This window comes from Diceros bicornis, chromosome 11 (genome assembly GCF_020826845.1).
Source record: "Diceros bicornis minor isolate mBicDic1 chromosome 11, mDicBic1.mat.cur, whole genome shotgun sequence".
Taxonomy (NCBI): domain Eukaryota; kingdom Metazoa; phylum Chordata; class Mammalia; order Perissodactyla; family Rhinocerotidae; genus Diceros; species Diceros bicornis.
The window spans coordinates 901,670-926,201 of record NC_080750.1 but is presented as its reverse complement, the minus strand read 5'-3'; the positions used below and the strand labels follow the sequence as shown (position 1 = coordinate 926,201).

The 24,532-nt window shown below is 40.2% G+C and overlaps 1 protein-coding gene across 3 annotated transcripts; it reads left to right on the top strand.

The window, feature by feature from the left end:
- CXXC4 (CXXC finger protein 4) lies at positions 1 to 23,439 on the top strand. Of its 3 annotated transcripts, XM_058549838.1 has the most exons (4): positions 1 to 229; positions 345 to 420; positions 2,823 to 4,077; positions 21,649 to 23,439. In XM_058549838.1, exons 3-4 carry the CDS (start codon positions 3,052 to 3,054, stop codon positions 21,691 to 21,693), a joined length of 1,071 nt encoding a protein of 356 aa, XP_058405821.1. In that variant the 5' UTR covers positions 1 to 229; positions 345 to 420; positions 2,823 to 3,051; the 3' UTR covers positions 21,694 to 23,439. The 3 variants fall into 3 exon arrangements, with proteins under 3 accessions (XP_058405821.1, XP_058405820.1, XP_058405822.1); XM_058549837.1 differs by lacking the exon at positions 345 to 420; XM_058549839.1 differs by lacking the exons at positions 345 to 420; positions 21,649 to 23,439 and adding an exon at positions 18,464 to 21,530.
- Positions 23,440 to 24,532: the final 1,093 nt, after the last annotated feature.

Here is a 24,532-nt window from a genome sequence, read left to right as displayed (position 1 = left end):
AGGGAGCGGGAGGGAGCGAGGGGAGACTCGGCGCCCTCCCTCCCTCCGCGCACACGGCGACTGCGGGCGGACGGCGAGCAGCGCGCTGGGAGAGCAGAGACCACCGAGAGCAGCCGCTCGCACACACACCCACAGCGGCTCCTCTCCCCACCTCCTCCTCCTCCACCCCCACCACTAACACCATCTCCTCCTCCTCCTCTCTGCAACAAGAAAAAAAAGCCATTTACAGGTATTTTTTTTTTGATCTGCATATTTATTTATCCCCCCCACAGTTTGTTTACAAGTATTAAAGTTGTAATGGGGAGCTGCCAAGACACATCTGGATTTGTGTTTCTTTGTGTTAGGGGGTGATGTGCAACTAATTAAAGGCAGACTGGCAGCGTCTGCAAATTCTAAGGCTCCCCAAATAAAAAGAGACTGGTAAGTGATTGTTCTTTCTCTTTCTCTGGCTTTTTTCTCTTAAATGTTTGCTGTCCGTTGGGATTGTAAAAGTAGATTATTAATGATGGACTCCAGCAATAAAAGGCGTCGCTGTATTAATTTATTAATTAATCTGCACCGCCCCTCCTCCTGAATGTTAAATATGACCTTTGATCTCTGTGTCTCTGGTAGACCAGACGTACAATATTAGGCATGTACAGTCACATTGTCTGAAGGCAAACCAGGATCATGAAGTATGGACGTCTAATTTAGCTTTGGAATAGGACTATAGTTATTTGTGTGTGTTTTATTTTGTCTTTTAAAGAAAATCCAAACAATAGCTGTGGCCTAGGTACCTGGTTCATGCTCCAGAGAAGCATTGATTAAACAATAATGACCTGGATACTGGACACAATCATTTTCTACAGTTTCTGGTGGCATTAAACCTTGAGGGAGGAAGGGGGAGGTGATGGCAATAAGAAAAGCAAGGAAAGCTTCTGTCTGGAAACATCACTCTAATACTCTGAAAAGGGACATAAATTCTTTCTTTATTTGGAACAAGGTCAAAAGATTACAATGTTGAAATTTTTCCCTGCACTCAGTGTGATGACTCTTAATGCATGGTTGGGGTAACTAGTTTTTACTGAGTAGCAGTTATGATGGTCTTGCAGTTACAATGTGATTCGCAGAAACTGAAGCTATATGCATATTCTTGCTATGTCTTCCCCCTCCCCCTCCCGAGCATCAAGAATATTTAGCCGGGAGCATTTTGGGGGCACCCTTTGTATTGCCACTAGACCTCTGAGGGAGCAGTTTTCCCTCCTGCGAACCACAGAGGAGGCTCCTGAGTGATTAGGGACTGGCTGTGATTGAAAGGTGCCTGCCAGCTTCTAATCCAGCCTGGGGTGAGGTTCCTTATCTTGATTTACTGTGCCTAATAGGCATTTGTTTACATAAACCCCTCTTCTTAGGGCACCTCATCAGCAGGTCTTGAAGTTTCTGCACTTGGAGTTTGGGCATAAATGGTTCATTAATCTAATTATAAGCATAATTACGATAATTGATATCCATTTTGAAATGAATATTTGAGACTGAGACTACTAGGCCCCCATTTAGAAGCCCCTGAACTCCACATTCTAGACCAATATGTGGGCTTCAAAAGATGTCACAAAAAGATATTCTGGCCCCAAAAAATCTGGAAACAAAGAAACTGGTTTTTTAGGTTAATATACACTTTATGTCTTTGCTTTACTTCTTAAAAGGCTGTGATGTACCTCTCCCTCTGTAATAAACAACTAAAATACCCCTTCCTAAAGCATAATAATGGCCTGTAAGCAAAGGGATGAATGCAAATACCCAGTTAACATTAGACTTTCGTCCTAAAAAGAGCAAAAGAAAAAAATCGTTTTAATGATTATTTCTTCAGGTAAACAGCACCTTAAGGGACCCCCTCCCCCTTTTATTCAATGTAAAAACAAGTGACTATGAAAGATCCTTAAAAAAAATAAATAAACTCCATGCTTTCCTCTTGTTTGGGGAAGAGACAGGAGTCTCCATTAGGAATTACTGGGAATATTCTTACAGAGGCTGCAGGCACTTGGTTTAAAACCTGTAACATTGTAGTATTTTTAAAAATTTTTATCTAGTCCATCTTTCTTTCTTTTAAACAAGTAGAACACCACTCTCTGGCCCCCACCAAGCCCCACCACCAAATGGCTTGTCCAATTGAGACCTGTCCTTGGTCCATTGAATTAAGACCCTAACAGAGCCAGCTGTGCCGGGATCCACACTAATGACCGCAGACACAGAAGGACACTGTGGCAGCTGGTCGTTCTTTTCTCCCTGCTCTTTAGTTGGGATTGTCTGTGGGCCGCGCTCAGCTCTCGGTGGTATTGTGTGTGCTTGCAGTTTATCCTCGGATGTATTGTGGACTTTCTCAGGACTTCATTTGCTAATTTCCTGTTCATTTTCCTCATAGGGCCATTGCTATTCCCACTTTGCATGATTTGCATGCCCGGGCAGCACTTGCTCACACATTTCATAATGTTTAGCTGCCCTCTGCGATCAGTGGTATCGCCCTCGAACCCCTGATTTGCATGTCTTTAGCGTTCCAACTGCCCTTTTCGCTCGGCCTCGGGCACCCCGTCTTTCCTCCTTCCCCGGGTATCCCGGCTATTAATACATTTTCTCAGGAGGGCCATAAGAATAGGGGGAGGAGCTGTGGGAGGGAGGGAGCGGGGCTGGAGCGTGGGGGGAGGGAAGGGGGTCACGTCTGGATTGTTATGCAAACGAGCCGAGGAAGAATGTGGGAGCTCTCGGCGTCTGCGGGGGGGACTGCGGAGGCTGTTTATTTGTAATCTTCTTCCTCGTGCAGCTCGTTGGAATGACTTTCTTTATTTTAGTTGTAACAGTTGGAGGATAATGCAAAAGAAGACGCAGCCTGGGAATTCTCCGTCTGTGGAAATGCGCCCCCGAGAGGAATAAAACACTCCTCGCCTTGCGGTCCCCCCACGACCCGCCCCCTCCCGCCTCGCCCCCACACCATCGCCCCCTCCCCGCCCCGCCCCCACCCAGGTGTCGGCCCGGGCGGTACCCACCTCCACCCTGCACCCCTTCTTCCCGCCCTGCGCCATGAACACCAACGTCTGCGTGGAGCCCGGGCCGAGCCCGGAGGCGCCGGGCCTCCCCAAGGACAGCCACCTGCCCGAGGGGGCCCTCAACAGCCTTGTGGATTACAACTCGGAGATGGAGCGCTACCGCTCCTTCGCCAGCTCCTTCTACAAGACGGGCGGGGGCGCCTTCCCGCAGGCCGCCAAGATTGCGCGCATCACCACCCCCATCTTCCCAGGCAGCGCCGCCGCCGCCGCGGCCGCCGCGCGCATCGGCATGTCCCCCTGGAGCTGCGACAACGCGGCCACCGCCGCCGCCGCCACCGCCATGCTCTGGGGCAGCGGGGGGGGCGGGGGCGCGGGCGCGGGCGCGGGCAGGAAGTCCTCCTCCGCCGCCGCCGCCGCCGCCGCCGCCCCCGCCGCCTCCTCCGCGGGGCTCCCGGCGGGCGGGGGCGGCGGCGGGGGCGGCGCGGGCGGCGGGGGCGGCCGGACCCCCGTGCACCACCGGAACGACTCCCCGCGGCTGGGCAAGGCGGGCTGCGCGCCCGAGCCGGCGCTGCAGATGGCGAACACGAACTTCCTCTCCGGCCTGTCCCCCGAGCACTGCAGGCCGCTGGCGGGCGAGTGCATGAACAAGCTCAAGTGCGGCGCGGCCGAGGCCGAGATCATGAACCTGCCCGAGCGCGTGGGCACCTTCTCCGCCCTGCCGGCCCTGGGGGGCCTCTCGCTGCCCCCGGGCGTCATCGTCATGACGGCGCTCCCCTCCCCCGCCGCCGCCTCGGCCGCCGTCTCGGACAGCGCGTTCCAGATCGCCAACCTGGCGGACTGCCCGCAGAGCCACTCGTCGTCGTCGTCGTCGTCGTCGGGGGGCGCCGGCGGGGCCAACCCCGCCAAGAAGAAGAGGAAGCGCTGCGGGGTCTGCGTGCCTTGCAAGAGGCTCATCAACTGCGGCGTCTGCAGCAGCTGCAGGAACCGCAAAACGGGACACCAGATCTGCAAATTTAGGAAATGCGAAGAGCTAAAGAAAAAACCCGGCACTTCGCTAGAGGTCAGAGGAGATGATTTCTTGTTTCCCAGTCTGCCCCCCTCCCTCCTCACCCCCCTCTCCCCTCCCCTCCAGGGCTTCTTGTCGGCCTTCAAGACGCAGTGCCCCTTCCTGCAGCCTCCCGCAGGGGGTGAGGCATAGCTCTAGGTTGCAGGGGCACGGCCTCCCGCCGCCCTCCCCGGTGCGCTGGGCGGGGAACGCCCTCCCCGCCTTTTAACCTCGGAGGAGAACTAATGTAATTGGTTTGAAAAATCACAAGTTTCACGGTCAATATGGTCAACAATTTCCCTTGGTGGTTGAAATGCCCCCCGCCCCCTTACTATTTTTAAAAGCGTCTCTGCCCGAAGGATTGCACACATAACGTTCTCTATACCTTTATTGGTTAAGAGGGACTTATTAGTGGCCCGGTTACAACAGTGAGGACACAGTGTGTGCACACAAGCCCGTGTTCTCATTCAAGCGCGCGCGCTCGCGCACACACGCACACAGGCACACAGAGTAAGCGTTGAGGCTGAAATACATGGATTCAAAAGGGGATTTTCTACTCCCTTCTAGAATAGTTTTTCTTCTCATCATGATAAAATGTTTCTGTTTCGCATTTTATTTTCTGCATATCTAGCATTTTTTGAGAAAGCAGAAATAGTATGGAAAGCTGAACACCACCTGCAGTTTTTAAGGAGATGTGACTTGGAATAAAAGGATACTATTAGTTCACTTCGGGCAGGTGATGGTAAATTTATTTAAGAATTGTTTACATAGTTTCAGAAACGAATGATTCCTAAAACTTTACCAAAAAATAGTTCCTTTGGGCTCTGCATTTCACAAAGTAACAATTTTGTGGTCACAAAATTGTTCTATACAGCAAGCACAGTCTTGGTTGATCCTCTATATGGTCAATAATGCTTTCTTTTCCCTATATGTCCCTAAAACGGACAATGTACAGATTATCTCTAAAGTTCTTGTTAAAGTAGGCTCTTTCTTATGTTAAATACAAAGATCCATGTGCTTGCTGGAAGTTTCATATGGTAACCTGATCAAAACAAAAAGAAAAAAAATGGAAAATCACAAGTAAATGGTTTTAGTGGAATATTTAGCAAAGAAATATGGACAAGTAACCATATTCAGCCCCTTGATAAAATTTAGAGTGGGCAGCTAGATGTTCCTATGTACATGAGAATGTAGGTGGTGGATTTAGCGTTTGGGATTGTTCTGTGGGCTGCATGGTTGGGTGAGAGTGGCTCTCACAGTTATCATCAGAGAGGCACTTGCACATTCTTAAAAAAATTGTGAGCACTGCTTACAGGACTTTTCTCCATGAGAGACTGGCTTTAAACGTCTGGTCTTTAAAAGTGTGAAATAGAAGACTCAAAGATCTTTGTTGCAAGTGTGAACACAAATAAGATACAGATTTTTTTTAAGTTTTATTAATTTAAATCAAAGCAAATAGCACGTTGGGATTCCAAAAAAATCAGTTATTATATTGATATCATTATTGATTGTGATCAGTTCCATCAAAATATTGCATTTATTCGTCCATCTCTCTGTCCAAAGTTGGACTTGACTCTGGGGCGGGTTATTACATTTCCTTTGGCAACTCTGCTTAAGCAAAGAGGATAACCATTATGAAAATGCAGGTCCATGTATTTTCCTAGGTAGCAAAAATTAGTTTTTAGCTTTTGATTCTCATTTCTGGATTAATTTATTGTAACTTCTTTAGGTCTCTAAGGCTCATGGGAGATTAAAATTCAATTCATACTGAAATTTCCTGGTAATGCCCAGTTGGTAAGGACTACAGTGTCATTTTTCCTCTTGGAGGATAGTGTCAGCAATTGTCTAGCATTGTAGATTTGGTGTTGCTGATAGACCTCGTCTTTGCCTAGAGCCAGGGCACTGGCTGTGTCCCACTCTAGGCTATGTAGTGGACAGGACCACTGAATAGTTATGATTTATTCAGTAAATAACCTCCTTAAGGAGCTTCACATGAGTACCAATAGGTTTTCTGCACAAGTTTCTATGCTGACTTGTCAGTCTAAACAAATTTCATAAATTTCCTTTTTTTTTTTTTTGCCTTTTGATAGTTTTCCCACAAACTTCTTGTGATGTTTAAATTCCTTAGGCATTTTGATCACATATGATCCCATAGTATTGGGTTTTCTTTTTTGTGAGGAAGATCAGCCCTGAGCTAACATCCATGCTAATCCTCCTCTTTTTGCTGAGGAAGACCGGCCCTGAGCTAACATCTATTGTCAATCTTCCTCCTTTTTTTTCCCTTTTTCTCCCCAAAGCCACAGTAGATAGTTGTATGTCATAGTCGCACATCCTTCTAGTTGCTGTATGTGGGACCCCGTCTCAGCATGGCGGGATAAGCAGTGCGTCAGTGCGCACCCGGGATCCAAACCAAGGCCACCAGTAGCACAGCGCTCGCACTTAACCGCTACGCCACGGGGTGGCCTCTCTTTTTTTTTTTTTAAACTCCATGTGTACAGAAGTTCTGTTTATCTTCAGAAGGTGATGTGTGGATGGGAAGGGAAACGCATTTCTCTCTGTAGATCTCTCAGAAGATGTTCTAACAACATACCTCTTCCTCCCAGAGAATGGGTCCTGAGGGCTAATTTTATTAGTGGAATGCTATTTGGCGGAAAGAAAGAAAAAATTTTTGTTTTTTTTCTGTAATTGGCTAAGATTCTGTCTAGGCCATTTAAAAAAGGCATGGCAGCCTGTTTCTCTTAAGCGCACGTGTAACCGCATGGCTGTGGATGGAGGAAACCAGCTGGACGCCTGTCAGGGGCAGGGTTTACATGATGGAACCAGAGCGGAGACAGTGGTTGCGGGTCAGCGGAGAGTCCCCTGGCTGCCCTGCTTCCCTCTCTCATTGTTCCTGTAAGTCATCCTCTGTGGAGATGCTTCCGAGATCAGAGAGACGCCTTAGCTGAGGGGAGTGATGGGGCTTCGTTGTGGATGTTACCTGTGGATTTCAGATGTAAGTTCACTAGTTAAGATTTGTTGGCTGTAAATTATAGACACTATTTAATACCTGGATCATAATAAGGACTTACATTCTTATTTATCACTTCAAACCTCATGTGCCCTTCTTTCCTTTGATTTATTCTCATTCCAAAGTCTGGAGGCATAATCAGATTTTCAGGCTGAGTTAACTGAAATTAAGACAGACTCACATGGATTGCCTACATTTTTAAAACCTCCCCTCTAGTATTCCTTTTAAAACTGCTTTACTTATTTCCACATTTTCATGCTTAGTCTCGTGTTAAGAACATCTTAAAGCCTTAGAAATATGTTTATAAAATCACCCCCTTGATAATATTTCATATGATAACAATGCATATAAAACAAATTTGGTTTTTTTATGATATTGTACATTGTATATTTGCATGTAACACTGTTCATTTAGTCAATTACTATATTAAAAAATCGTCACTAATTATTCAAAGCAGTTATTACAAATGCTATATGCCCCTTGTGTGACAAAACTTATCTGAAAAACTTGTATCTTAAATGATCAATATTAAGTTTTGAGCTATTTAAGAAATATGGTTCTATATTATGATGATAAGTTATATAATAGTACTTTGTCTCATACAAAGGTAATCCTTCAGTTTTTATGTTCAAAGCAGTTACATTTCTGATACTAAGATCTAACTTTTTAAAATATCCCGGCCTGATATGGCTCATGGGATAAAATTGTCCCATGGGCAACCCCAGCCTCTTAGTCCCTGAACATTGTTCAGGTGATGTGATTGATCTCTGTGGGACAGCATTAGAGACCACACAGCTCTGGTTTTTCTTCCATTAGCTGATTTATGGAATTACATTAGTAAGCAGTGCCTCAGGAGGTTTCCCTGCCCCCACTCTTGGCTTTGCTGCCAGTGTGCACACTGCCACCACCCAGGCTTCCCGTGAGCGGAAGAGGGACTAGACAGGGGCACATTACAGGGGAGAGACTGAGAAACTGGAAAGTCAGGAACAAGGATGGTTCCATTCGTTTTCTTTTCTTCTTTCTCTTTTTAAAATTTATCTGCGGAATGAGCAGGCCAACAAATAATTTTACACATGTTAGGTTGAGCTTCTAATGGATTTGGTGGAAAACACACAGATAGTGCCCCAAACTTGATAACTTGATTTAGAAGAGGTTTAGGGGGGAGGAGGGACACATTTCTTATATATGCTGTTAAGTTCTAAGAGCCCAGCCACCCAAATGGCAATTGTAAAATTCTGGACAAAGTGTTGTCCAGAATTGGCACCCACTTCCTGAGGACATTCATTTGTAGACGATACATAAAATCGTGTGTCACTCAAACTCAGAGTCTGCATAGTTACATAATGAAACCAGTCAATGATTGAACATGTCATAAGTTTTTGGAGTTTGATGACTTTTAAAAAATTTGTAGGTAGAATACAAATGTTCCCTATCTTAAATTAAAACATCTACTAGTTTGTCGTTTCATATCATAATTTAAAAATGAGTTTTCAACTTTTAGTTTCAAGAATCAAAAACATGCCAATATAAAAATTTAAATTTTTGTTTTAGTCTGAAAGTGCAAATATATAACTATCAAAGGGAAAGAGGAAACTTTTCAATAAATTCAAACCAAATGATAGTATATTAACACTAGAATGTAACATAGAAATAATGTAGGAAAAAGGTCCTGAATTTCATAAATGGTAAGAAAAAAGCTCAGAAAAGTTCAGCTTTGACTAAAGTCAGAAAATAGATCTGCAGCCAAGACATCAAAGTGTAATAATACAAGTCCAGTGAGATTCTCTTTCCGTCGCTGGATTTAATACAAGGTAGTCAACGCTGTTTTTAAAAGAACCATATATTTTTAGTAATTCCTAAATGAAAATAATACCCCCAACCATCCAAATATCATGTAAGTTCTAAGCAATCTTTTGGATGGCAATTAGGAATAGTAAAATAAAAGCAGTTAAAATCCATTTGTAAACTGTTCTATAAGAATGTTTGTTTGAAATTCAGCCATCATCAAACAAAATGCAAACAAATAAACAATCAGAACAAATCAACAACAACAAACTTTAGATTTTAGTCAGATAAAAATATTTGGATATTTTAAATAAGAATGGAAAGTGTGTCTGTGATAAAGGAAATAAGAGTTACTTGATTTTTAAACTTTTTAATGAATTGATTGCTGATGTATTGCTGCATATTTTGGTTAGTCTGAGCCAGATGTTTTCCTGGGTGAACAGTTAGGAGTTTTGCATGGTAAGACTTGGAGATTGATAGATACAGAACAGTTTAATAAATTAGCCTGTAAGAGTAAACGTTGAGAGGTGTGCAAACAGGATGGGCATTTCATCATTTTTGTTCCAGTTTACCAGGCTGTAGACTGAAGATCTATGTGGGGTGACCCTGGAAACACTGCTAGAATATTCTTTCTGGATACAAAGTAAAACATAGAACTCTCTGAGTGTCCCCAGGAGCAGGTTGGAGTCTGAAGTAACTGCTGCTCTTAGAACTTGCTGCTCGACCTCAGCTGTCAGATTGTCTACAGATGTAGCTCACTTTTACCAGAAAACAACTCACTTTTTAATTTTGCTTTGGAAAAGCATAACAAAATGTCCTTCTATCTAATAAATTTCACAAGAGTGGAAATGCTTCCGTTTCTTAATTTATTTTAATCACATTATACAAAATATTAAAAATAAATTGGTATTCATCATGTAAAAATATTTAATTACATTAATAGGTTAAATTCAAGATTTATTGAAAGCGCCATGTAAATACACAAATTGGAGAAAGAACTACTTCTCTTTTAGTTTTCTTCTTATTTTTAAATTAGTTTTTAAAAAGCAAAAATGAACCCAAAGTAATGGTAAAATCCTTCATTTGTATAATTGTTATTTTCAGTCACTGATTGGAATGAGATGATCTTGGCTGGGGAAACAGAGCACTCTAGAAAAGATCATTTTTTACAAAAAGTTGTTTTCAAGAAAGTATTTTTTTGTAATCAGTGTAAATTTTGAAGATTTTGTGTATGCCTACCTGTGTGCCTTCATCGTGCTGCCGTGCTTCTGCTCCTTCCTGACTGCCTTTTCATCCAGCATCCTTCTCTTCTCCTTAGGTGTTTCAAAATATGGGGAGGGGCACAGGCTGGTTCTATCCTTCAGTCAGATCTCATTCCCTCACATGCAAACACCTGTCCTGAAATTGAATTATTCTGCAGGGTAATCGAAAAGCCTCCCTCCATACAGCATCATATGTTTTCTGTTGTTTATTGAGTTATGTTGCACCATCCCTCAGATGCGACAGCCATTTAATAATGTGGAGACAGAGCTCTGCGGGGGCTAAGAGGGTCCCAGCAGGCTTGTTAACTTCTGCTCTAAAACATTATGAGAAGTATTTTTTCCTCTGTGAAACTTCAGAGCTTTCTCTTAATTTATTTTAAGAGCATGAGAATCCATAGCCAGGTATGAGAAGGAGCCTATTACATTTTTTCTGTTTTTCTATTTCTTAATATTTAACCCATCTATTTCACATTGCATTTCTTACTTGAAAGAAAATGGCAAAGCAAACAATTACTTTTTTAAAGAACTAATACTAAAGATGTATTTTTGGGACTGATTTCAACAAAATATAAATTATCTTCAGAAAATATACCACTAGTTTCTTGGCTTTTCATTTCTTTTATAATTAAAAATTATATTTGGGCCAAGTGGCCACATTTAGATGCCAAGTTGTGGGAAGAGCTGCTTGTGTTGGGTAACTGACCAGTTGAATAACGTTAGGTCCAGCAGCATAACTTCTCTGAATTTTATTTTCTCATCCATAAAATGGGGATGGTGATATTAACCTACCATACAACTTTTAAATGTTGTATGCAGGTTAATGTTCTCTGCATACTGAAAGATGCTGTGCAATTTCTCATTCCTATTTTAAAATCATCAATAAAAGGTAGAGAAGATAGTTATATTTACAGATAATTCAGTACACCAACAGGTACTTATAGTTTTCAGAAATTAAAGCCCAGATAGACTATTTTGTGGCTTGTGTTTTCTGAATATTTGTTTTTAATCAGACAGTTTACCAAAGATTTGGCTTGATTTCACTTAGAAAGAGATGAACCTGAGAAACAAGTTTTCCTTGTTCTTGTGCCTGGAAAACTGTGGCGCGTTCCTGGTGGAGTCGGTGACTGTGCTGAGCCAGTGCAGATGAGTCGGTGCTCCTCCCCTTCCTCACCAGAGGCACACCACCACCACTGGTTTCGGTATCTTTTAATCGAGTGTGTGTGTGCGTTTCACTAACTCTACACCTTTGTTTAGCTGCTATTTTCTTGATTTGGACAGACACAGGGAGTTGTTATAAATGTGAGTTAATGAGTTCAAGAAAATCGTTGTAAGAGAGAAATGGTAAAATGCTTATCGTGAATTCTAGTTGGAGGACATATTTAACAAATATTGTAAAATTGTAGAGGTACTTTTGTTTTGAAAGATATGCGTGGGTGTGTGTGGGAAATAAAACAGGTAGTATGCGTTTTGAGATAAAAAATAAAGTGACTAAGCAGAGCTTTCTTTTTTCTTTTTAATAAGAGAATATTTATGAAATGAAGAAAGTGAGAAATAATAGAAAAGACTAGAGTTTTTTGGGGAGAAAATAGTGATAAGCCCTAAAAGATTTGAAATGCTAACCCAGATAGCATTGAAAACAAAGGAGAAAGGACTGTTAGAGCTAGGACGCAATGCAGTGTCTAGGAGGAACTTGGTCAGACAGGAATGGATATCTGCTTTGCTTCAACAGTTACAGAAGTTTTGCAGAGAGTGGAAACTATAAAAAGAGGGGAGATAACATTTCCATGCCTCGACTCAATACCTGGTTTGGCTGTCAGAGCTGAGGGTCACGCTCAGTGGAGTCAGGGCTGAATTAGAGACAAGGAGACAGATTGTGTTATAGCTGATGTTATTGTTTTGCTTACACCTTTGAAACATTTGGTGGAATTATTCCAAAGTACAACTAAAGGAGAACACTTCCAAGATGGGTCTCGTCAGCATCTAAATTCACATTTTAGAGGACATTCTGAGAAAGTGAAGAAAAGTGTCAAACTATGGGGAAAAACTGTGCTGAAAGTGCCTTTTCTTGCTCAAGGACTTGAAAAACCAAACCTGGCTGATTGATAGTATCCCAAGGACAGAGAGCAAGGAGGACGAGAAGAGAAGGGGTGCACGTTTACAGATCAGGAAGAGTCGTGGGCGTGTCTGTGTGTTTCAGCAAATCGGGCAGATTCTGGAGAGGATGTATTTTCTCCAAAAGTTCACAGAGTGAAAAGAGATGAAATAAATTTTTAAAAGAATAATAGACTATATAAATTTAATTGTATGGAAATGGTGATTATAAGTGATGGTTAATCAGTGGCAGAAAAATAATTGTGCTGGGGAAAGGCTTCTCGGGGGAGTGTTCTTGTTTGTAGGTTAGATGAGATCAGTGGTGGTTTCAGTGGAGTCGAGAATGGGGAAAAGAGATGAAATTCTCAGTGGTGTGTAGAAAGATGAGAAGTGAGAAGATGTGGAATCTGCTAGTAAACACTGAATACTATGTGCTCTGATTTTCATTCATGAAAAGCAAAGTAGAGAACACTGGCCTTTTCCATCCGAAAGAAAATACATATTGGATCCTCTCTGTAAGGCTGCTATGTAGAGGTTAAATTCATCATGAAGTGGAATGGTTTTGGATTTTCCTCCTGTGATTTTCTTCACGTGAATATGTTAATTGTACGATGTGGAGCTTTGTTTTCAAACTATAGGTGAGAGCACATTAGTGGTACATGAAGCCAGTGCTTGGGCTCACAACCAGGGTGTTTAGAGAGTAGGATGGAACAGAGTGGAACAGAAAGCATGTGAGTGCATCCCGTGCAGTAAGAGTACATGTGGTTGACCTGTTTCAGTTTCGTACACAGTATACACAAATGTGCATGTGTGCACATAAAGGTACATGTATGCGTGGACTAGGCTGCTGTGTAGAATATTTCTAATTGCTGATTGCGGTCAAAAAAGTTTGAAAAACACTAGCTTAGGGACAGCAACAGCAATATTGAACAAGTCTGCAGTGAGGAAAGAAATTATATTTGTAAATGGAATGATGTTAACAAGATAGAGTAAAATTTAAATGTTTTTCTATGAATAGAGTCTGTCCTTCTCCTAGGCAGGTCTATACCTATTCTGTACATTCGTGAATACATGGTGTATCACTAAGCACATAGTCAACCCCTGATCATTTCAATTCAATTTAACAAATCTTGAGGTACGAACTGTTATTCTCTAAGACTTGTAGTAAGTGCTCCATGGATACACACACACACACACCCACCCACCCACCCACCCCTTGGCTTTAAGGAACTCAAACTTCTCTTTATTCCTGAACTGCCTTTTTTCAATACTCATGTAATTCCCTGACTCTACATCTAAGTCCTTCATCCAAGATACTACTTACACCTTAATTCACAGTCCAAGAAATGGACACATTTAAAATGATATAATTGAAATTTTGGGAAACCCAGGGAGGAATCTCACACCGATTTAAAAGCCTTGGGATGCCTTGATGAGCTCTTGGCTGAGTTCTTCCCCAGATCCAGATAAGAAGTACAGGCCGCTGTCTCTGATCTCTGCCTGGCTACCTCATGTTGTTATGTGGTGTAGTAGTGTTTTCTATTAGTATTCCAGAATTTTTGAAGGAATGAGAAAAAAAAAAGTACTTGCCTTGAACATTTGAACGTAGTGAGAATCAACAGTATGACTTGTTATATCAAGCATATTTTATAGAGTACTGGAAACCATTGTTTGACTTGAATAAGAGAAGGGGCTTTATTGAAAGAAAGAAGTAAAGGAAGGAAGGCACGAAGGAAGGAAGGGAGGGCGGGTGGGCAGACTAGAGTAGTGTTATATATTAGAGGGAAATCAGGAAGGAGATGTTGGCAGGAAGGATTGTCATGCTCAAGGTCATCCTCTTGAATCTGGTTTAAACAAGAAATTAGTAGAAATGGTTAATGTCTCAAAATTTCTGGAAAGATGCCGTGAGTCTGGCTTTAGACCTGATGGAAGCATTCAGCATTGTTTCTTTTCATTCACCATAGTGGAAAAAATATTTTCAGAAAAACTCACTAGTTTTTTTTCCTTCTAATTCCTTGTTAAGAGTAATTCTTTCAAGTCTGTAATTAGAAACGTAGAAAGGCCGGGATGGGAAAACTGATGCTCCACGTTAATGATGGTGTCTATGGAGATAGAAGCCACCCAGCAACCGTGAACAACTAATTGTTGAAAAATATCAGTGTAATTTTTAAGTGCTTGTAAGGAGGTCTTCCTGGAAAATATAGAATTGCACATATAGAAAAGACTCCAGAAAAATGATGAGAAGAATGTTAATCACCACATCTTATAAATTCTGTGCCCCAAAAAAGTTAGGCTTATTAATTTACTGTGCCGATTAGTTAACTGTGTGAAAGTGACCATGTTTGCACAAAGATGGAGCACGTGATACCTAGGGAAAAAGGAGAAGTACGTGGACGTTCCCTGAGGAGAACTTGAGTCTAAGTCCTCAGGTTTGCTCCAGCACCAGACATGCTGATGTCTCGTAGTGGACAATGCTGGGGGGTGTCTGTCCTCTTAATGAGGGAAACTAACCAGCATCTATTTCTAAAGAGCTAGATAACGTGTAATTGATAAAATTCTAGCAATTGTTGACTATGTACCTTTTACTTTTATTTAAAAACAAAATTAAGGAGAGAGACCGAAAAGTCAGAATGGTTATGAATCTTAGCATTCCTTGTAATGGCAATTGTAGTTATTAAAAACAATTTAAAAAGGAAATACTCCAAAAGCTACATATTGTTCTTAGAAGTATAGTTTTAACCAAGCGCCTTGTTTTGATGATAACATCTAATTGACTGAAATGTTTGGGATTTTCTCTAAATTCCTCTACGTACTTCGTGGACATAAAACGTGCTTTGGTTTCAAGGTTGGGTCTGTCTCAGTGGTTGGACTTTTGTGACAGAAGGTTCTGAACAAAATGAGGTTCAGTGACTGCGTCCACCATGTTACAGAACTTAGGTGAAGAGAAAAAATTCTGTTAAACTTATTTTCACTTTTTATATCATATAGAAAAAATGAATATTTCTCAAATTCTCAGATCTATAATAATCAAAGAGAAGCGCCGTAATTTGAATTGCTTATAGAGGTTAGGTGTAACTGTTGTATTTTATTTAAACATAAGTTAGAGGCTATCCAAATCATAGCTTGGATAGTTCTAAAAATCACCTCTTAGTATTTTTAAATGACCTCTCATTTCCTCACATTTTACATGAATGGTTCTTCTTCTCTCCAATACAAGAATGAGACAGTTTGCTGTCTGCTTTAGAATTAACCAAAATTTTCAAAATTGTCCAGCAACTTGGTCATGAAAACAATGCCGGTTGTTTTTCGATAGTTGATTAGTATGATCTCACCTGGAGGTATTCCTGTGTTCAACAGGATTTAGTGGAGTGACTTTTTATTTAACTTTTGTCTCTGCCATATATGTATATTCATTCAGATTCATTTATCACATAACCACTTATATCTGTATATATATTCATAAATGACACATAAACATACAAACATATATAAATAAACTGAACTCCAAACATTTTAATCATTCTTGACAGTATAGTATTGATTTTATTAACCTCATTTTTGCTTTTTTGATCTCAATTTTGCTTTTAATTTCCTTTCACAATTCCTCTTATACATAAGGTTAGAAATACTATACAAAATAATTTTTCAAAAACACCATTTTAATTTGTGGATCATTGAAAAATTTTCCTCTTTTGGCTTACCCTGCTACCATCCTATTATAGGTTATTTTTATATGTCCAAGGACATTTTAATCACTAAACTACCCATTTATAATACAATAAATTTACTTAATTGTTGGAATAATGTGGGTTGAAGTGTTTTTCCCAAAATTACTTGAAATATAATCTCCTATAGCCTTAGTCAGGGGACCTGCTTACATCAAGTGGCGACATTAGAGACCAGGGCTGAGAGCGGGTTCCCTTGGTCACTTCTGGACCAGCATGCGTCCTGGTGTTCAGTGTTGCTTACCTCCCTACATGATGTCTCCCACCCCAGACACAGATTCCCCTTTGGACAGCTGTTTTCCCAACTGGCTCGACCACCATGTTGATTGACTTAGCACTTTTACGATGTAATTTATAACCTCATCTTTCCGTTTACAGAAGTGATCCAGGTTTACCCTCTAAAGTCAGGGCATCACAGTGGCCGTGGGGAGGGTGGTGTGTTGTGAGGAAGGGTGGGGAGAGGAGGAGCCCTCGAGTTCTAGGCAGCAGGAGCAACAGCCCACAGAAAGTTGATGCTCGAGAAACAGCCGTCTCCAGTTCTCCACCATTGATCAGAGAAATCCTGGCCACAAATGTCCACTTGGAAACCAAAAACGTGGAATTCTCCTTATAATCATATTTAAGACCTCTAAAAAATTGGGTCCCAGATGTTATCCAGCTACTTATTTGGTGCTTTCTTTCCTTTAAAGAGGGGTCTAATATTCCAGTTAGTGGTAATATTGATAGATGTTTTTAGTTTACGTCTGGATAATGGCCAAAATAAGATGTGAGTCTAGCAGAGACTTCTGCAGGTATATGGTGAATGAATGTGATTTACGAGGAAAAATTAATCTGACCTATCTGATGTGCATGATACATACATATTAGAACAGGACAGAAGGAGACAATAAGAAAGTAAAAAGTGGAAACAGTGTATACTTACACATGTTAATCCACATATTTTTAAATTGAGGTATTATTAAAATATGAAGTTGTTTTGATTATACTAATAGTGTATCATTGGAGTGTGAGATGATCATTTATCATATGTTAATTGTTCTCTCAGACTTATTAACCTAGGCTATACCTGTGATTGCTAATAATTCTATTATAGTTAGTCGACTATGATTTTTAAAATATGTTATTTATAAATAGGACATAGAAAAATATTTCTGCTAAAAACATTTTGGGGAGTCTCTAACATTTTCTGGATATCATTTTAGACAATAATTATTAGTTATACAAAGATTTGTATTAATGTACATGTGTGTATTCACATTCACAACATTGTATATGATACGATTTTCCATTTCTCCAAGGAGGAATGTTTTTCCTTTTGTTCATCCCAAACACCCCGAAGATTGAAAGTTTAATATGAAGCTGAAACAAAATATAATCGAATATCTAAAGGCAAACAATGAGACCCTCTATTATCTTTTGTCTATTTATTCACATACTTTCCACTGCAGAATTTCAGTGGTTCATTAAGATTTTCGAGTTCTCGTGTGAAGAGGTCGATCGGTTGCAGGGAGGGGTCTGATTTCAAGGCCTGAGGTGGCCAGCAGTCAGCACAGGGCGGTAGGCTCCTCACAGTGGAGCAGGAATTCAGAAGAGTCCACGAGAGCTGCAGCTCAGAATCGCTTTGCTTTGGTTGGAAAAAGCATTTTCACATCATTATATTGGAATCAGAAAAGGATTGGATGACCAATGTTTCTTTAATTAACAATAAATGGAAAAGCAAGAAATTATTTTTTGATTAGTGTAAGAATAATGGTATCCCAAAATACTGACTTCATCTTGGGAATCAGTGTGTTAGAGTCGTCCTGTTTCACAGTAGAATCTGAAGGCCTAGGTGAATCACTGAGATTTTTGGATTAGAAACTATAGAAATAAATATTGGAAAGATATATTTAACTTTAGTTACAGAATCTGCTAGTGTCATCATTATTATCTCGAGTTATAACTTTACGCATTCTGAAGTAAATTTCAGCATGGAGTTGCCTTTAATTTGCTCTTTGAAAACTCATGTCTAGCTTTATTAAAAATGATTAGTTTTTGTTTAGTGTCCTGAATACTGCTACATTTTATATCTTGTATCTAGACATCAGTAGCCAGTCCCACATGTCTTCATATGGACAGGGTTATAGATAGCCCATTTTCAGCTTTTAGGAGGTGAGTTTGTTTTAGACTTGACTCATTTTAACAGGAGCATGTAGACTCCTGCTCACCCTGAGGGTAGCACAGTCCCGGACTGCTTAGCAGGCTCCACAAAAGGGCAAGTTATGCTCAAATTTTAAGGTGGTAGCTTTTGGGATTCTTACTTATTGTAGGTTGTTTATTTCTTCATTGCTGATTTAATGAAAAACTGAGATACATTTCTGCCAAAGACGTTGATAATTTTTGTATTCATTTCTTTAAAAAGTAAATGTAAAATTTGCTTGGGCTTGGATTATATCATTCTTTTATTCGAGGAAATACCCTCCCTTTTTAAAGTTAGGAGAGAAACTGAAGGCATTCCTTTAAGCTTGACGTCTTGTATCTGGCTCATGTAGGGATGAATTCTCTGGACGCCATGCTTTCCAGCAGCCGGAAGGAGAGCGGGGCTGCAGGCTTCCCCCGGGCCTCGGGGAGCAGGCCGCTGTGTTGTGTCTACACCTGCAGGAGCAGTGAAGGCCGCCTTACACACTGCTGAGCGACTCAGTTCTGTCCTTTTCCTCCATCCCCTTCCCTTCCCGTCACTCAGGATAACGACTTCCTGCGAGCATCATTGAGATCCAGTCACTATAATCTCATCAGGAGCTGATTCCCCGGCTGGGACTCTTGAATTTATATAACCCAAAGGTAGCTGGTCAGGTGTTTAGAGCCCGTGCTGGCGTGCTGAGCTCCCGAGCCCTTTAAAACAGAGGACCTCTTACAAAGACGACCTCATTCGTTAACAAAATTACAGAAGATATGCCCCCAAGTTAATACAGACTTAATCAAAACCTGTAATTTAGCCCAATACGTTACCTGTGAAAACAGTGTTGCTTCACCCATCTTGAAAGGAACTTAGACCAGGCCTAACGTAGACTTCCGGTGAGCCTGATGAAAACTGGGCCGGAGGTTGGCTGTGCATCGTGAGTTTCATGTGGCCTGTGGGAACTAAGGAGTTTTGTTACTTTTTTAACCCCGAAATAAAACTGTTGGAGAAAGCTCTCTTCAAATTTCTGGTGAATGCCTTGATAATTTGTTCTAATTAGTGCACCAGTGGTTTTTCTAACTTTTCTTACATATTTTAGATGCTTTCCCAACTAATCATTTTTAGGCTTCATGATCTCAAAGATCTTAATAAAAGAGAGAAATAATTTTTGAAAAATACTTCCCTGCTTGTCACCCTACAGCAGTGGCTTGTCCATAGCCTTGTATGTGGACATACCGCTGGTCTCAACGTGTGCAGAGTGACACGTACACATCATGTACTGTTTTGTGACAGATCATGTTAGTAGAAAACCAGCTCTCTCCTTTTCTTGCATTTGCATTATCTAATTAATTTTTTGTGCTAACAAGCATTGAGAAGTGATTATCTTTTTCCTTACAACAATGACCTTTGATCTCAGGTGGCATTTTATAAAGCCTGCTTTTTCGGAATATTGAAAATAACACTGCGTAGTGAAGGGGGCACATGAAGAGCAAAGAGCTGGAAAAGAAATTTAAAAATATGTCTAAGACATAAGGAGTTCATCTCATTTAAAAAAAGGACCTCGTATACTTTTTCTGTTTATCTTCATAAACATGTATGTTCATCAAGATACAAAATTATGTAAGTGTATACTTGCAATCTTGTTTCCAGTTGGCATCTGAGAAGAGCTTGGCATGTCTGTGTCATATACTCCACACGTAAATGTGAATAGCTACGAATGTACGTGCACATGTTTATTTTTCGTACGTGAATCTGTAATTGCACGGATACGCTTGGACCTAACTATCTTGTTAAAAACGACTGCGTTTATATAAGTATGCCTACTTAGATGAAATTTATTCTTAGTTGGCAGCAGGCAGCAAGTTAGCATCTGGTATAAACTTTTAAGTTTTCATTTACTGCTTGTGTGCGTGTGGGTGTCAAACATGAATATTAGAATGAACATGTTTCTTATTCATATAATTCCTTTAATAATTGTTAAATAAGTGTAATGAGCATATCTGATTATTAAATTTATCATTCAGAAGTTAATTTTAGAAAGTGTTAAAGGGGTTTTTCTCACCAACCAAATCAGATGATGGGGATCCAAGTAGCACAGTGAGCTGGAGAGAAGAAAATAGATGAGATCAGAGGAGTGAGGAGTAAAATATTAATAAGTACTGTTTTTATGGGAGTAATGGACCTTTTTGTTTGTGCTTTTAGAAAATACTTCACAAGTTAAGTATTTTTGTATATACGCGTATACAAACTTAGATCAGATATCATTAGTTCTTAGCACAGTCATTTTGAAATTTATGTTGACTGTGAGGACAATTATTTAAAAATTCTTTTTAGTGCAGATTCTGAAACCAGCTTTGCTTTCAGAAATGGTTGTATTATTCATTTAAATTTCAATTGACATCTTAATCAATTAGTACACTTTTATTTTTAGACAACATTTCTACAGTAGGACTGTGTCAACCAAATAAGTCATGTGTGAGAAAGTAAATAAAAGCTAACCTCAATTATTGAAGAGTGTTTGTAGTTGACTTTTTCATGTATTTTCTGAAATGTGAAATTCAAGTGCTGTTGACACTGTCTCTGTGTTTACAAGATGTGTGTGTGTGTACATGTTCCTCTATACCTACTCAATATTTCGGTGACATTCAATATACCAATTTATGTACTTATTTATTTTTAGCATCCATCTTATAGTCTACACAGCTTGTTGGACTGGTCTAAGGAATAAAATCAACTCTTTCTCATTTGCCCCTATAGGAAAATTTACTCTTAGCTTGTTTCTTATGTACCTTATGTACCAGTATGTACTCATGTGATTCTGTTTTATAATGAAGAGTGTGGTATGATGAATTACTGTAATGCTAATGTAGAGAGGAAAATTCAATAGCTCAACTACTGTTTATCTAACAAAAAAACACATGGTAACTATAAGCTTTTGTTTAAAGGATTGCTTATACTTTTATTGCTAGCTTATTACTCCTTTGGAAAACTGTGGTATTTTTATGGTACAAAAGGATGGTTATGCTCCATTGAGTATCATTGGTTAGTATAAGTTTTTTTCATATATATGACGTTAATTTGTTGAAAACACAGACTTACTTTAAAATAGTGCTATATTTTGTCATAATATTTCTGATTAGATCATACGTAGGAATGTTTAGCATTAGTAGTGTTAAGTGATAGAGGTAATATTGATGTAATATTTGATGTAAAAAAATTCTCCAGAATAAAGAAAGTACTTTCCTGATTTCTAGCCATCACCCTTTCACAGGATGTGCAGGTAACTGACTGCTGTCCCTGTTCTAGGCTGTTTTCTGTGTTTTTTAGACCGATGTGTTTTAATCATTATATTCAGTTAATTAGCATTAAATTCAATATCCTAATTTTTGTAATATTTTAAGATTGAACATTTCTTTTTTTTATTAAATGTTGAAATATACAAGTCATTATGTTGTGTATTGTTGACTAAAAATATTGCTGAAGTGTAAAGGAGAAAAATCTAATTCTATGTTGGCATAGAAAGAAAGCTTAACTTGTTTTCTTGCTCTTTTTTTATAGAGAACACCTGTTCCCAGCGCTGAAGCATTCCGATGGTTCTTTTAAAGCAGTAGTATATCTTATTTCCAGGCATTTGGAAGTGAAGGGCAAACTAATGTCTTGTTTTAAGAACCTGCTTAGTCCAGCACTGAAGAAAATATCCACATATTATTTTCATTTTATGTATAGGGGTTTCTTCAAAAAAAAAAAAAGGAAAAGAAAATAAAAAGACATATAAAAATAATTTGGGAGCTTGGGGAATTGGCCAGTCTGTTTCCTTTCGACACACTGATTCTTTCTTGGATGTAATTTAGCTATTCTAGTGAAGTCGTTGTCTATTTTAAAGTGGCTGTAAAAAATAAGTTTGGGTAAACCCCTGCTGTAAAATCATGTATCTTTGCAAAGTACATATCTATACTTCCTTCTCAAATCTCTGTGTCTCGGTACTGTAAACTGTACAGATAGCAGCCTGTATTTTGTGTGTTAGGCACGAGGAGACAATCACGTCTGAGCATCTATGGAGATTAGAGTTTGTACACAACAGTATGGTTCTGCGAGTTAAATCTGGAGCAATAAATTGTAGCTTTAAATGTTTTTTGCCAGTTGTTTCTAGAAGCAGCCACAGTAGAGGCGTGTTTTGCAATGCGTCTTTCCGTAGAGACTTGATGCCAACGGTCCGGCTGTCACGTCCAGCTGTGTGTCCTGAGGGAGATGTCATGAAAGCCTCGGTCACTCTTCCAGCACCGTAGTTGAGTAGTGGTTTGCACTTGGATTGCTTGCAGATGAGCTGTACAGAGGGTATGCCGCTCGAATCTTAGTGTAGTTGACCTGTCGGGGGTTGCACTGTAAGGCGGAGTACTCAGAGTAGTTGGAACTTGCAGAGTCAGTTGTATAAATTTTTTTTTTTTAAAACAGTGTTTTCTAGGATACAGAATAAAATATCAGATCTTAGGAGGAGAAATCCGTGACTGACTTTTTTCCCAGCCCAACATAAGCTGTATGTATTTTTTGTTTATTTTTTGCCTCTTTTCGTGTAGGAAAAATAAACACTTAATAAAATGTATCCAAATATTTTAATTCTGTGTATGATATTAAATGGGTAGTTTTGTTTTTAAATTTGAACACATCAAGGCCTCCTGCACTGAGGCATGGCTAGGTTTTTTTTTAAGTTAATAATTACATACATTCACAAAAGTGGGGCTTTTAAATCTCCTTTTGTCTTCCTTTCTCAGAGCCTCCCAGTTGGCCCAGTGGCCCTCAGTGGAACGTCTCATCCTTCCCGAGAAGACAGGGCACAGTCTGTGGAGGTCCTGAATGCAGACAGCCCCCAGACAGGATCTAGTGTTCCGTGGGACCTGCCCCACCTTCTCAGGGGGGTTCGGTTCTCTCTGGCAGTCAGGGTTCCTAAGGCTGTCCCCCTAGGACAAATGTTCTTTGTGATGACATGATACCTAAGAAGTTCATGTCATGTTTTTTTGCCAGATTATAAAGACTGTCTTCAGCTTGAGGAATAAAATGGACTTTAGCAAAAATACGTGGATATCGAAGTTGCCACATTACTGTAACTTTCTGTTCTTTATCCACCAGAGGCTGTTTTAGCCCATGATATCCATGAGCCTGCTGAAAAATGTTAGCAAAACGGACCCTGTGAAGAAAAATAACTGGAGAAGAGAAAGGATAATGAAAAGAACTCTAGGTTTTAGGAAGACTGGCAGAGGAATAAGTCTGAAAGGCTGGTTGTAGATTTGAGTGGGAAATAGTGTGACATGACGGGGGATTTTGAAACACAAGGAGGAGTGCTTCATCACTGGAGTCTGGGCGGGAGAGGGGAGAAGGTCCACAGGAAGCCAGCGTGGACAGGGGTGCGATGCACCTGCCGGGGTGTCAGTGCGAGGTCCAGGCAGGGTCAGGCTGTCTTGCCTTCCTGAGAACTCACTGTGTGACGCTGCCCGGTGTTGAGAGCAGAGAGGTGAATGAGCACAGACTAAGACGCGCAAGGTGTTAATTCTGAGCTGCTGCTTGGTGTGTATTCCTTTGAAAGTTTCTAGTTAGAATTTCTATTTCTGCTGTGGGACCAACAACAGCTGTATGAGTTCTTTTGTGTTCCCCATTTTTATTTTATGTTACTTATTTTTTAACCAATTTGCTAATTACTTGCAAGTAAGTGAAAACTTACTTTGACGCTTGAATGGTGAGCTCTCCTCCCTTTCTGGAAATGATGATTGCCCTTACAGAGTGAAGCAGACTTCCACTGAGGCGACATCAGGCATACAGTGGCATATAATAAAGACCTCACAGCAGCATCCTGAGAGTCTAGAACACATGCTGATATTGCAGGTCTTGATGTGTTTTTGTTTTGTTTGCTTTCTTAAAGAACTAGTGAATCTGTATATTGTAAAATGTGGTTTTTACATGTCAGTTCAATTTTTTAAATGAAAGAAGATCTGCCGAATATTGAAATGGAAACATGTGGCTTTTTTTTTAGTTCTCTTACATACTTTTATTCTTGATACTGTTCTTCTACACCATCCATTTTTTTACGTTTTAGGTAAAACTCTCTTTACATAATGTAAGGTGCACATAAAGATCTCATTGGTGACATGAAAGAAGACATTCCTCTTCCCGCCCCCTCTAGTTCTCTTCCCCCTAAGTCCATCTACAGAGAACTTGTAGAGGGCATCATTATAGCCCTGAGGGAGTGATTTAAAGGCTTACGTTTTTCATGGTTCTAAAATACCAATGAAATGTAACTTTTAAAAATTCCTCGCTGTATGTTTCATATTCAATACCAAGAAAATTCAGAATATAGCAATCAGAATATAGATCATCTAGACTATCTATACAACTTAAAAATTACACATCAGATAAGCCAAACACAGAACTTTGTAGGAGGGGTCCAAGTGCA

What these genes read in the sequence shown, in the direction of transcription:
- CXXC4 (XM_058549837.1), top strand. Translation starts at nt 3,052, where the DNA reads ATGAACACCAACGTCTGCGTGGAGCCCGGGCCGAGCCCGGAGGCGCCG. An exon ending in AACCCGGCACTTCGCTAGAG is followed by an intron (nt 4,078 to 21,648) that starts GTCAGAGGAGAT and finishes CTTTTTTTATAG; the next exon opens with AGAACACCTGTTCCCAGCGC.